The sequence below is a fragment of the Theobroma cacao genome, chromosome 9 (assembly GCF_053813885.1).
Source record: "Theobroma cacao isolate CCN51 chromosome 9, ASM5381388v1, whole genome shotgun sequence".
Classification (NCBI taxonomy): domain Eukaryota; kingdom Viridiplantae; phylum Streptophyta; class Magnoliopsida; order Malvales; family Malvaceae; genus Theobroma; species Theobroma cacao.
Window position 1 is genome coordinate 44,438,378 of NC_142647.1, and position 14,644 is coordinate 44,453,021.

Sequence of the window (14,644 nt, forward strand, 5' to 3'; positions counted from 1 at the left end):
GAGGTTTTGTTATCGCTACAGCGAACAAGTCACTGCTTATAAGGCAAACAGAATCGAGACTAAACTATTTTAATTTTAGCTACATGGGGTCCCTATGCTTGACACCTGTTCATAGCATTTGTCTCCCCTCCACCTTCATTTAGTCGTCCCTCTCCTTCTCTATGCCGACGAGGGCTTTCCTTCCGCTCTCCTTCCCTTCTCTTTCCCCTTTATTTCCACCAACAAACAGCCAATAGATAGATACACATTGTAGAAAAGCCAAAGCTAGAACCATCCTTTAACGAGGATGAGACTCGAATGTCGAATCAATTAAATTGATAAGAATAAATTTAAATCAAAAAATATAACTAAGTAATTAAGAATTCATTCAAGAAAATTTGAATCAATTTTTAAGGTTTTTTGAACCGGTTTAAGGGTTTTTCAAATTGATTTTAGGATTTTGTAAACTAATTTAAATATATTTTTAATTGATTTTAAGGTTTTTTTATCGATTTTAAAATTTGTTGAACTGGTTTTAAGATTATATTAAATTGATTTTGGAGTTTTTGAACTAATTTAATAAATCTTAAACCCTAAAACTAATTTAACAAACTTTTAAAATTGGTTTATTAGAATTGATTTTAAAGTTTAATAAATCAATTTTAGGGTTTAATGAATCGATTTTAAGACTTGTTAAATTGATTTTAGAGTTTATTGAATCTTAAAATAAATTTAACAAACCCTTGACCCAGTTCATTAAACCTTAAAATCGTGCAAATTCTCAAATCTATTCTTAAATCCTAAAAATAATTTAATAAACTCTTGAACCGATTCATTAAACTCTAAAATTGATTTAACAAACCCTAAAATCAATGAACTTTAAAATTGATTTTAGGATTCAATGAATCGATTTTAAAGTTTATTGAACCGATTTTAGGTTTTATTGAGCCGATTTAGTAAATCAACCTAACAAATCCTTAAACCAATTCATTAAACTTTAGAATCGGTTTTAGAATTTATTGAATCGTTTTAGTAAAACCCTAAAACTAGTTTAACCCTTAAACCAATTGACTAAATCCTAAAACCAATTTAGCAAACCCTTAAATCGATTTAACAAATCTTCAAATTGATTCATTAATCTATAAAATCGATTTAATAAACCTTCAAATCAGTTCATTAAACTCTAAAAGGTTTAGAAACCCTCGAATCGGTTCATTAAATCTTAAAATTGGTTTAATAAACCTTCAAACCAATTCATTAAACCTTAAAACCAGTTTATCAAACTTTCAAAATGATTCATTAAATCTTAAAATTAGTTTAACAAAACCTCAAACCAATTCATTAAACCGTAAAATCAATTTACCAAACCCTCAAATCGATTTATTGAATTCTACAACCCTTTTTAAGGTTTAATGAATTGATTTTTGAAATGGTTTCAAGGTTGATTAAACCGATTTAATAAATCCTAAAAACTATTTTAACAAACTCTCAAATCGATTTATTAAACTTTAAAATCAATTATAAGGTATAATGAATCGATTTCAAAATTTGTTAAACTAGTTTTAGAGCTTACTAATCAACGCAAGAGTTTAATGAATCAAATCTAAGATTTGTTAAATTGACCAATATAGGTTTGTTGAAATTCCTTTTTTCCTTTATTTGATTTTTATCTTGTGTGTTTTTTCTCTTTTCTTTTTTCGTTTCCCTTCTCAATATATTTTTTTATATCTTTCTATTGGCATTTCCAGCTTTGTCACCTCTATTAGTGTCCTTCCCTCAATCATCTTCTCCAGCAAATCGACCTTATGATTTTTGAACCATGATTATTCAATAATGATGACGTTATTATGATTACAATTTATTACACGATTAACAAATTGCAAAATCAATTCCTACTTCCCAATGGGCTATACAATCGCAGCCTCAGGAGATGAACTTTCCATTGAAGAGCTGATCAAACATGGTGGATTAGATAGACAAATTGCTATTCAAGTAGTTTTCCCAAATTCATATTATTTTCATACAAGTGTGATGCACGTGAGTTGTAATCAGGATTATTAATTAATTTTTTTAATTCAGTTTAGAGCTGTTGATGTAATAGACATATAAATATGTAATATTAATTATATTAGCATATAAACTATCAATGAATATTTGGAGTATATAAAATATTTTTTTTCAAAAAATTATGGAGTATAAGTGTAGTTATTACGCAATGTTTAAACAAAAATGATGATTATATTATTGAGAAAAGACTGATGCCCTGATAAAAAAAAAATGCAAGACTACTATCTTCATACAAAAAGGATAAGGTATTCTAATTTGTAGTTGCTAAAAAATTTAAGCAAATCTCAACACCTATCTAGTAAGGTATTACAGAACAAAACCAAACAATAAACAAAAGACCAAGAAGACAAACACGCTAAGCAAATCAAAACAAAAGAAATGAAACATACAAAAACCAACAAAGCACAACAAATCGAAACCAAACCATAACCACAACACTGGTGATAGAAGCAAAAAGAAAACAGGCAAGAAAGTAAAGGGAAAACAGTAGACATGAAGGTTCTTGAATGGATTAAATAGAGCAAAAATACCAAAATGCATTAATTATTCTTTACAAATCCTAAAAGAACCCTAGGCAAAGCAGAAGAAAAAATTTCAACAAACCCAAACACATATCTAGTATGGTACTATTACTATACAACAAAAATCAAATAGTTGAACACGTCACGGAAGCACAACTGACATGCAGCGTAGCAAGGAGCCGGCAGTCATCGTTTGCTTAAAGCAAAGCCCAAAATAGAAAGTTGAGTAAAGTCAGAAACACCTATTATTGATAATCAAAGCCCAAAATAGGAACCCAAGTCGAGCCGAAAACAGCTGCCGTACATTGTCAACGAAGCCAGAATCTAAAAATGTAATCAAAAAGAGCAAGCAAAAGGAGTAAAACTATGAACAAAAAATGAAAACCATCAACTATGCTCCATCAAATCTGAAGGTCGGAGCCCATAGAATCAGCCACCTCTGAGAGCAAGCAAAATGAGCAAAAAGATAGAAAGAATAGTCATTAACCATGTCCCATAAATCTCAAACTCATAACAAAAAAATCAGTCACAAGTCAAATGATTAAAGCTTTACGTAGAGCAAAACCAAAGACTGGACGTGTCAGAATGTTGAAACCCTCTTGGAGCTTCTTTCAATATAGTTATAGATTTATAATGATAATATTATTTTATCTCAAGAATTATATATAAAGTATAAATATTTTAAAAGATAAAATTAATTTTTTACAATAAAAGACAATTATAATTGAAAGACACTTATATGCATAAAAAAATTTGACATTTTAATTATATATAATTGAAATTTTGTAATATTTATACATTATTCATATTATTACAATTAAAAAAATGTTTTTAACTAAAATCATTAAATACAATTTAAATTTTTATTTAAAAATTAGATAAATCTTATTAATATATATAATAAAAAATATTTTTAACAACAATGATCTTATATATTTAAAAATTATATAAATTTAATTAATAATATTAACGATAAAAAATATCTACAATAATAATTTGAAAATATAATGAATAAATATGACCAATTTTATTAATAAAAATTTGTTCAACATCCGTAATATTATATAAATATAGATAGATAGATAGATAATTAAAGTATAATGACAATATAACCCTTTGCACCTTTCTCTCCTTATTATGAAAACGAAATACAAGTGAAGATTGCTGCAAATATTTGGTTCCCCCAAACATGGGAGTTGCATAAACTAAGACCAATTACATGCACAAAAAGTATAGAGCTTCTCTGTTGGAAAAGGACCTTGAAGCTATTGTGAATCAGATTCATTCATCAAACTCCAATGGTTTGAAGTATTTCCTGTCTAAGAGATAGGTGCCAATAGCCAGACGAACTGCCCACACATCCTTGGGCTTTCTTGAAACAATTCTGCACAGGAAGTCAAGTCCAGTCATACATTCATTAACATACAACATTTGTTTACCATGGCCAAAGCTCAAACCTTCCAACATCCCCAGGCTTGACCAAGCCGGCATTAACTCTGAGGCATGGAACTGATGCGGCAGTCTTCACCATTTTGGGTGCTTCAACCACAATTATGGGAGACCCTATCTCAAGTCTCGATGTTCTTGCCGGCAGCCTTGAGTCAGGCGATGATGATTCACACCTTAGAAGCAGGCTTGGGTTGCAGTGAGAATTTGAGCATGGAAATGCCGAAGTAGAAGATAGAGATGGAGCCATGAGATGGGAGGATAATGTTTTTGTGGCTCCAGCCTGCGGGGGATGTGTTTAGTCGTTTTGCTTGCTGTAAGACTTGTCGCTTGTAGAGGGTCTTATATGGGACAGGACAGAAAGGGTTCCTAAATTGTAAAACAAACCCCTCAATTAAAAGATTTAACATTATAATACAAATGGACTTAAATAAATATCTCAATATAGAATTGTAGACATTTATCCTCAATAAGATCAACTAGGCACTCATAATCACAACTTCTTTCGAAATCATTCAAAGGGTATTCTTTTCTAAATTAGTTCCCTCTATTAAATTAATCGGTATAATGTAATACAAACTTTTTTTTAAAAAAAGAAGAAAGGTTCATTCGATTAATCAGTTAAAAGCCATCTTTTCTATGCTTGGCTATCAAGAAAAATGAAACTATCATATGCACAACAACATACATAACGAAAAAAAATGAATTGAAGTTAAACGATAACCAAAAAAATAAACTAAATTGTCAGGTCAAAACAAGCAGGGTATAATTACAAAACCTTTACAACCTATACAAAATTCCATGAGGATATTCCAAAATAATTCAAAAGGAAATTTTCTATTCCCCTGCTCTTCTTGAGCCCCTTTAGCTGTGTATGTGTACATTTTTCTTTTTACTTCTTTGAATATGTAAGATATGGATCCTGTGCTATTGTCAAAACATCCGGCCTTTCTGATTGGTTATAGGTTAGACATCGACGAATCAAATCCTGCACGTTTAAAAATATGATCAAGTCAATCATCAAGCTACCACAAGTTCTCCACATGTATCGGCATTCCATGATAGTCAAAGCAAATGAAAGCCTCAAACTTCTGAAAAACAATATTAAACCCAGAAAATCTGCATCATTATACATTAACAGATAACAAATGCCCTTATTGTGCATGCAGCAATACAATTTCTGTGCTTCTTAACACAGGAGAAGAGTAAGTAAACTCTGCAGCTATGAGATCACCATTGAGCGGAAGTATTATCTGACAAGAAATTATCTACAATAAACAATTGAACATCAAATCATAGTCAAACTGTCATACTATGATAACCATAATATATAACTCTGATTTTGATGTTTATGTACAGAAGTTGTTTCATCCATCAAGAAAACAATATGCAGCAGAATCTACCTAAATAGACAGAACTAACCTTTGCCTCATTGGAGACAGTAGGTCTTGATGGGAATTCAACCTTGCGTGCTTTGATAATTGTGTCTTCACGCAATATTCGTTCTTGAGTCTGGTCATGCCCAAAGGGGCGTCTACCAAAAAGCATTTGGTAAAATAGAACACCAGCAGACCAAACATCCACCTGCTTCCAAAGGAATATCACATTAATAAAAAGCTGAAGACCCAAATAACAAATCAAGTAACAATGGTGTATTGGGTCAGACAACATTTAGGCATTCTAAATCCAATGAACTGAAACAAAAATTCACAAGGTCAGAAAAGTTACAGTCTACATGGTAAAGAAACCATCAACTTATCAGTTCGACTTAGATGGCCCCACTTCTCATTTTGCAAGAAAAACAGAGAGAGAAGAAAATGATTGGGGATAGAGTCACTAACCTTTGATGAAATCAGAGGTGTTTTGCTGAGCTCAAAGCATTCTGGGGGCAGGTACCTGAAATTACAAAACAAAAATTGACACACTGTTGCTCATGAAAAGAAACTGTGAAGATGACCAAGCACATATCAAAGAGATGAGGTTACATCCAAACATAGGAAACTAGAATCTCTCATTAATTCAAAAGCAATACAGAGAAAAGGGGGAAAATGATAAAAAAGCCTATAAACAATCATTATAGTGGATTAACAACGCTGCTTATATGGAAACATATCCTGTTATGACAGCCACTGAACACTGATATAAACAAAATCCAGTTTCAGGGACAATATGTAGAATGCACTATGTTTTCAACATAAAAAATATAGCACAAAGAATCAGAACCAGAGAGAGATAGAGATTTCTTTCCAATAATTTATCCTCATTAGGAAATTTAATAAATTTGTGCTCATGACATCAATCATTATTTATGTGACATCAGCACTCTTGTTTCCTATACGTATTTCAAAATCATACAGCCATTGCTACAGCATCATATTCAAAAACATCCACAACAAATAGGTACGAGTTTTCTTTACTCAAACCCTTCTCAAAGGCCAAATTACCATAGAAGATGATGGTCAATTATTCAACAGAGACTCTTTATTGCATCCAAGTTGGAAAAAGTGCTAAATTTAGCACATGATTGGCATAAGATATGAGGACATTGCAGCATAAATGAGGAGAAGAAGCAGAAGAGGTAAAAATTTCAAAGGTACAAGGAAGGACACTAAGCTGCATCACTCACCAATAAGTTCCAGCTCCCTGGGATGTGAGTTCCATACCCTGAGAACCAACATCATCCTCTACTATTTTGCTAAGACCAAAGTCAGTCACTTTTGCTACACCTAACTCATCAAACAGAACATTACCAGGCTTCAGATCATAATGTATAATCTTCTGTGCTTTTTTATTCAAGTATACAAGGCCTTGAAATATTTGAACAATGATAATCCTAGCTTCTTTCTCAGGCAGTACAGGTGTTGCCTTCAATACAGCATCGAGATCTTTGCCTGAAAGAAAGAAAAGAAAACAAAATAAAAGACAAAAGACAGAGAAATTAGAGTCAAGCATGCAAGGCAGATTTAAAACCATTGTCCAGACAGAATTTGCAGGTCTTCTCTACCAGGAAAACTGAAATAAGACCCCCAGACAGAATAATATGGATGAGAGAGTTTACCGCTGCAGTACTCTAAGACAGTGCAGAATGTATTCTGGTCAATCTCAAAAATGTCCCAAAGCCGAACAATATGATGGTGCACCAATGTCTTGTGAATGTTGTACTCTCGAATTGCATGCCGTATGTAACTTTGCTTCTTTTCCTCACTCCACTGAGCGTTCAGACCATGAAGCTTACATGCAACGTATCTATGCTCTACCAAGTCATAAGCCTGCCGGAAATTTCTTACTTCAAATCACTGCAAAAAGATATACTTTCACAATTGCCAATTTTGGCAAAGGAGCTCTAGACTTTTGACATAGCAAATAGGCCTCCGTCACACATGCTTAAGAAAACAATAGAATCACAAAAGATATAAGCTTGCCAAAGTTCTGACCTTATAAACCTCACTGAATCCTCCTTTGCCAAGAAGGTTTAAAAGGGCATATCGATTATTAAGTATCTGAAAATTGTTAAAACGGGAACCATCCTCATCTCGAATGCGCTTCATTTCACGTATAAGCCTTCCCTTATCTAGTTCATAGCGATCTCTTTCACGGAGAATACTTTCCTCCTCCTACAGAAAATCCACAACTCAACCATTAAGGATGTGCAAGTTAAAAATCAGTAGAACTTTTGTGCTCTCTAATAATATCAGATAGAATCACGAACAATCACATGGAGTGATAAACTTACACGCTTAATACTGGCTAGACGTGATTTGTATATCTCATCTTGAATTAAAATATCTTCTTCTTGTGCACCTGGTTCTGCATCAGTCGCATCACCCCTGTCTTCAAGCAAGAGAAAATTGCTTGTCTTTTAGATGTGTACTCTTTTACATATTTATTTGTGTGTGGAGTCATGTTTGGGTGTGTCTGCATGTATGCTACAATATTTGTGTATATTCCATATCAATGAGAGCATCGATTTATGTCTGTATGCACCTATATGTTAGGTGCATGTACACCAAGACTAAATCTTCAAGTAAAAGTTAGGTGCATGTGCATTTCAGATGTCATTAATCCAAATCAATGAGTCATATATGTGGTCAAAATCCTTTTCAAGGTGCACCCTGATGCAAGGCATGGCTAAAAAATAATATGATATGTTAAATATAGCTCGACTCAAGGTTAGCACAACCTTCTCTTATGAAGCGACTTAAAATAGCACATTTTTTACACTATTGAAGCTTTTTGGGCACCTCCAGCATTAAAAGAGTCTCTGCAGTGCATGGCATCTTTTTGGTCATATGATGGCTCACCAGAAACTTCCTCCACTTCTTTGGTAATGACTCATGACATATTAGTAAATAGTGGCCCACCATAAAGATTCCAACAGATCTTAAGATCTTTTCCTTTCCTTATCTTGAGTATATTTACTTGTGTAACTGTTATTAAATTATTAATGTTTGATATTAACGCTGATTTATTTAATTTTAGTTTCAAACTTATTTTTATGTTCAATTTACACCTCAATCTTTTTATTGAATTAACTTATAGTTTAAGAGATTGACTCTCAAAAGGTTTATGCTTCATTACTTGGCTTACTTCTTGTCTCATAAGAGGCAAAACACCTTGTCTAACTCTTTTGCTTTTTAAACATAAATCACATTATAACTACCAGGGCAACAAGAACAAGGACCAAAAGGCAAGTTAATGGCACATTAATAGCTTAGTTAGATAAAGTTCATCCACTTTGGAAGCCGAAGGCTTAAGATCATGGGTCCTTTGTCAACAAAGAGGTCCTTTTGGTACTAGAGAAGATGGTTGCTAGCTAATTAGGAATTAGAGTAATAATTTCTCAATTTAATTGAGCTCTAGAACCTGGAGCTATTCCTAGATAAGCAAATACGCATGCCTGTAAGCAACAAAAAATTTGGGCTTCAGCCTAGCAACAGGTTTTGAGACTGGAATTATGTGAACTGATGTCCTTAAGTTATCCTGTTTATAATTCCATAACACTTAAAACAGACTGAACAAATTCCTAAATCTATTCCCATATCATAATTTCAGAACTTGATATACAGACAGTAGGAACTCTTAAACCTTGTTATCACAGAAATTATGCTTTACCAGATTGTCGCTTCTTCAATTGTTTCCTCTGCCGTTCAACAGCCTCCTTGGCTTCTAACAATTGTCTCTAAAAGAAAAGAAAATGCAAAGGGAAAGGGAAACATATTTAAAAAAGAGAAAAGCAATATCAATCATCATGCCAGTATACTTACAAAAAAGAATGCTAAGGCCTAATTTATTGCATCAATTAACTTATCCTTTTATTACTCATTAGAGAGAGAGACAGAAATAGAGAAGAACATACAAGGTGAGCATTTAGATCTTTCAGCGCCTGCCCATCCTCCCATGTCTCAGATATGACTGTTCCGGCTCTGAAGGATAGAATACATAGGTCAACTTATAAATTAATAGATGACACGAGTAGTAATACCATGGTACCACATTAACATGAATGATGCAAATGATACAGAAAGAAAGAAAAATATTAAACCAAGCAGCATTTTTGGATCCTCAAACCATATAACGCCAGCAGTGTGAAGAGATAATCATAACAAATTTTGCTTTTGCATAATTTATCAAAACACTTTTTTTCCTCCCACTTAAGTTTAATATCAGGATCACATGTTTTATTAATCCCTGCAAATTGTGAAGCCTGCCTTTCAATACATAATGTGCGCAGTTTTTTTCTTATGGTAAAATCTCTCTTTGAGGAATCACACTATCAATGTGTTATTTTAGCACTGTAGGTTGCAACAATCATAAGGAACTATCTGATAATGTTCTCAAATAACATGTTGCAACTTTATGAGTCCATCTATATCTGTACATCCTTATTTTGAACACTTTTAAATACTTAACATTTTCACCTTTATTTTGCTTTTTGTTATGCAATCAATTCAAAATTTTTCTTTTTGCTTTTCTCTCACACAGACCAAGCACTATACCAAGCATGAAGAATCCATAGCAAGCTTGCTATCTAAAGCTAAGAATTTTTTACAAACCCGAATACACCCACATTGCCAAGTCTAAAGAATTTGTGAAATCGTTCATCCCAGTTTATTACTATATTCTTTTATTGAACACTATTAGATACCTAAAATAGTTACCATTTCTTTGCTTTTCATTGTATAAAATATTTGAACATTCTTTTTCAAAATTTTCCCCTAATTGCTTTTTCCTTCACTCCGACTAAGCACCACACCAAGTATGAAGAATCTGTTCCAAGCACATTAACTAAATCTTGAAAGCTTCTTTATATACCTGATTACACCCACATTCCCGAGTCTCAACGAATCTTGCCGTACTTTCATCCTAGCTTCCTGTCTCTCAGCTTTTGAAACAGCTATCAGCAGATCAGATATCATTTTTGTTCTCTGAATCACAATCGATAAGAGGTCCAGAATTAAAACTGACACCATAAATTGCTAACGAGCACACTTAATAAACAAAATTTTCCTTTATAGTCATTTTCGTTTTCCCTTTTAGGTATGAGTGAATACCTATCTTGTGAAACGAACAACAATTTTAGAAGTTCAATAATGCACATTAAATTAATGGTTCACAAGAATATTACAGAAAAGCGTAACCAGTGAAGACGCAGAGGTGTATTGAAATATTAGGCAAAATTTTCCTATCAGACTAAAGCAAAGAACAAGCCCTCTATTATAGCAATAACAAGAATCTAGCTGTCTTAGATTCCATTATTACATAACTTGTAAGCTTCTTTCAGAAATGAGTCAAATTACATTGGAAAAGAAGTGGTTATTTTTTCTGACATTGACCTTAGAAGATGAATTCCTTGGATCAAAAGGACAACTAATCAATGACGCCGATTTACTACAGTTTCAGTTTACAACGCAGTATACAAGAACTTTGCTGCTACTTTATTCCAATGGAATACAAAAAGAACTTGTAAAAGTCATTTGTAGTCTACTATTCTAGGCTCCAGCTAAAAAATGTTCATTTTTTATGTGTATTTCTGAAAATGGATAGAAGTAAAAAAATTTGGTTTCCTCTGAGCATAAAAAAATAGAGTTTTTAGATCTCTTCCAGGATTTAGTTAATGACAGAAATAGAGAATTTATATATTTCTTGTTTGCAACATTTTAATCCTTCCCCCACCCCTTCCCTGGTGGCGGGAAACACCACCCAAAAAAGAAATCTTGTTTATCTTAGATCTAGACTATAATTGTGCTAGAGGTGTGATATAAGCTCATATCTATGGCCATTGAATAAAGTTAGAACTTGCAGCACATTGAGATCCATCAATAAATCCCAATAAACACCTTTGGCTTCATTTGCTGGTCATAATCTTTAATATCTTTCAATTCCTGCCAAAACACCATAAATACTAAGAGGTAAGTACATAAAGAATTGTGCACTGCAGATGAAAAAAAAGTCATATAGCAGAGGTACTTTAAAACCTTCTCTAGTAGCTGGCAAAGATTTTGATAGTCAGAAGCTTCTTGGCGACATTTCCGTAGGTCCTCCTCCAATGCGGCAACTTTTGCACGTAAAGATGTCACCTCTTCCTAAGGTAAGTTGCCAACCAAAAGGGTCAGAAATGTGAGTTATAACATCTACTGCACCTCTAAAGAAAATGACCCAGATAGTAAAATGACCCAAAAATATATTTTAGAAAAATTGCAAAAACAAATCATAGTTCTTTTTGCTCCAGATTTTCTAGACTAAAAAGAAGTAAATTCTATTGCCCAAATAAATGAAGAAGAAATTGAAATAGTTAAAATGAAGACAGACTTTACCAGGATACATACCTCTACTGAAATTTGGTCATCAGTCCGAAACTGCTCTTTAGGCCTACTATCCTACAAAATGAGTATAAATAGTATCAAAATGCCTGTAATTGTATGTGATTTGACTTTTAGAACTAGTCTGTTATAATAATATTGTAATTTTTCTTAAAGAACCAGTCTGGTAAGCCATAAGGAAAGAGCATTAAATTTTCATTTTTTCCCAATTTTCCTCTATTTATTTAAAAATTTAAGAAAGGAAAAGTTCTTATTAAATTGTCTTTTTCAATAAATCAGTTAAATATGGAAGAAAAAATTGACAGACACTTGCCACCAGAGTCCCACAGGTTTAAGCTCCAGTTTAAAGTATAATCATTTTCTCTTATCACAGGAAACCTGACGTTTTTAGTTGTCCTTCATATCTCTGCTTCCTCTGGAGCAGTATACGGAGCAGAAAGTAAAGAAATCGCAGAAAATAAGCTTAAATATTGAAAGAGAAGAAATGTGACCAATGTCCTCAAGATTAGTTTATTTTCCTTCTGTTTTTCATCTCTACTCTTTCAACTTAAAAAGTTTGACCTCTAAATGCCCCAACTTAGCCATCTTCTCCGCCTCTTGAGCTAAGCAAGTAGACAGCACTCAAATCAATGGTCCAACATGCCAAAAAGGGCACTAGACACAATGCAAAAGTGCATTTCCGGCATTGGTGACTTTAATTGTCATCAGGGAGAGAATAAAAAGCAGAACATCCTGTGGCAGTGGAGGCACACCTTATGATATGAGTTCTCAAGCTGACCATTTGAAGGTGATAGTAAGGAACTAGAGATTGGTTGTCTTGTCTGATCATTAGCTCTAGAACCACGGCCTCTGCTTGAAACAGAATGGCCCCTTCCACGACCTTGTTTTCTCCTATTTCCATCAGAACTTGCTTTGGACTCCATGGCTTCCACAATCTTCTGCCTCCCGTCTGCAACTGCCTGATTCATTTTTCAAGCAACAATAAATACATAATCCTTTTCTGGAAGCAATAAGGAAAATTTACAGTGCTCAGAGAGATAAATAGAGACAATAAGTGAGGCTATATAACCAACTGCTTCACAAAAGATGTCATCAAATCACCTTCACGACCTCAAAAGCAAAGAGATTATTTTCAAACCCCCAAAAACATTAGCTCATGAATCATAAACCTACCTCAACATGTTCAAACACAGGCAAGTTATCATCTTTTTGAACTTTCTGGCGCTTCAGAGTATTGGCTTGTATTAAAAACTCTCCTCCATTCTAGCATCATAAGACATATAAAAAGACATTAATCCAAGTCTTAAAACTAGAACGATATCAATGAATTCCACAACACTTGAAGATAAGGGGATGGGGATTCACATAGTCCAAATAGCATATATATAAATGGTGAAACTGCCAAACATGTCATAGATATGATTACTCTTTTGATCAAATGCTACAAAATTTATCTACAAACTTGGCAACAACTTCAAATGTGAAAGTGCAGTAATGAACCCAAACATTCTACTGGTTTCAATGATCCACCATAATGAATCAAAACTTCTAATCATTTACACCAATCATTCCGATCAGGAATGTCTTATCACAATGCAAAGTAGGCCAATGCCACGCTAAATAATTACTGCAAAGCAATAAGCCATAAACATAGGAACATCCAAATCGCAGCCCTTCCAACTAAAATAAATTGTTCCGAGAAAATGTGCTCCGAAACTAACAGTTATTTTTCTATCATTCCGCATTTGAAATTGAAAAAAAAATAAAAAACAATGTCGAGAGAATGGTAAGGGCTTTTTACCTCGTCATCGGAATCACTTGAACTAGAAGCGTCGGGCAACTCCTCAGCAGAAGCGAATTTCGAAGCCGAAGATAAAGAAGACCAAGCCGGCGGTTGCTGTTGCTGTTGTTGCTGCTGCTGCTGCTGTTGTTGCGGTAGCGGCGGTTGCTGAGAAGCAGTTGCCGAAGAGGCCTTGCCTACCAAGCGAGCTTCGAGCTTTGCAATCTTGGTGGGCAAAGAATGGTCCGATTGGTTTGACGAGTTCGAAGAGAAATGTAATAACATGTCGTCCGACATTGCGGACCAAACTCGATGAGAAAAACCAAAATGACTGGTCAGATCATCAAGGAAAATAAAAGGAAGAGGACAGAAGGGGCAAAGCGTCTTTCCCTTATCAAGGATTTAGGGTTTTAAATGTTTTGGTAAAGGAGGGGAAGAGGAACAAGGGAGAGGGGACAAGAAATGAGGCCTTGGGAGATTTTCTCCTGCTTTGGGTTTTGAGGTTTTGAAGTTTTGAATTTTTGAGTCAGGGAAAAGAAAAAGGAGTTTTCTTTCAATGGGGTTTGATTTGGGGCTTGGGTTTAGATTTGGATGAAAACATGGGAACTAGCTGTGGCATTGTGTGCGATGGAGCATTTGGAAGAAAAAGACCGAACAAATAGAATGGGGAAGGAATGAGAAGTTCAAAGTACGTTAGGTTTTTTCACCTAAGTAGTAAGGGTAGAAAGGTCAAATTATATAATTAATTTTTATATTTTATAAGAAAATGTGAACTTAATTCTTGTACAATAATTTACCTAAATTGAATTACCATATTTTTCCAATTTATTAATTTCAGTTTAGATCCTAATACCATTAAAATTTCATGATTATGACCAAGTTAATATGATATTTTTTTGAAAAAATTATGAGAAATAACTCTCTTCATATATCCATTTCAATAATAACCATTGATATAAAGTTAACTATTTTTACTCAATTTTTATAATGATTTGACAAAAATGCCTTTAAAGATATTTAAGAGAAATTAA

The 14,644-nt window shown here is 33.5% G+C and overlaps 2 protein-coding genes across 5 annotated transcripts; both read right to left on the bottom strand.

Moving 5' to 3' along the window:
* Positions 1–2,789: 2,789 nt before the first annotated feature.
* CRR42 (DUF3148 family protein) lies at positions 2,790–4,355 on the bottom strand. 2 transcript variants are annotated; one of them, XM_007015523.3, is made up of 3 exons: positions 4,025–4,355; positions 3,826–3,951; positions 2,790–2,891 (listed from the first exon to the last, which is right to left on the bottom strand). In XM_007015523.3, exons 1-2 carry the CDS (start codon positions 4,261–4,263, stop codon positions 3,849–3,851), a joined length of 342 nt encoding a protein of 113 aa, XP_007015585.1. In that variant the 5' UTR covers positions 4,264–4,355; the 3' UTR covers positions 2,790–2,891; positions 3,826–3,848. The 2 variants fall into 2 exon arrangements, with proteins under 2 accessions (XP_007015585.1, XP_007015586.1); XM_007015524.3 differs by having other exon boundaries at positions 2,790–3,006; positions 4,025–4,353.
* Positions 4,356–4,719: 364 nt separating this feature from the next.
* On the bottom strand, positions 4,720–14,272 carry TSL (Protein kinase superfamily protein). Of its 3 annotated transcripts, none has more exons than XM_018127416.2 (16): positions 13,635–14,272; positions 13,007–13,096; positions 12,586–12,792; positions 11,840–11,890; positions 11,489–11,596; positions 11,351–11,395; positions 10,326–10,438; positions 9,370–9,436; positions 9,126–9,192; positions 7,747–7,844; positions 7,448–7,627; positions 7,072–7,282; positions 6,640–6,904; positions 5,855–5,909; positions 5,436–5,597; positions 4,720–5,001 (listed from the first exon to the last, which is right to left on the bottom strand). In XM_018127416.2, the coding sequence occupies exons 1-16, from the start codon at positions 13,908–13,910 to the stop codon at positions 4,906–4,908; spliced, it is 2,091 nt and encodes a 696-aa protein (XP_017982905.2). In that variant the 5' UTR covers positions 13,911–14,272; the 3' UTR covers positions 4,720–4,905. The 3 variants fall into 3 exon arrangements, with proteins under 3 accessions (XP_017982905.2, XP_088665946.1, XP_088665945.1); XM_088809820.1 differs by having other exon boundaries at positions 5,436–5,600; XM_088809819.1 differs by having other exon boundaries at positions 11,351–11,596.
* Positions 14,273–14,644: the final 372 nt, after the last annotated feature.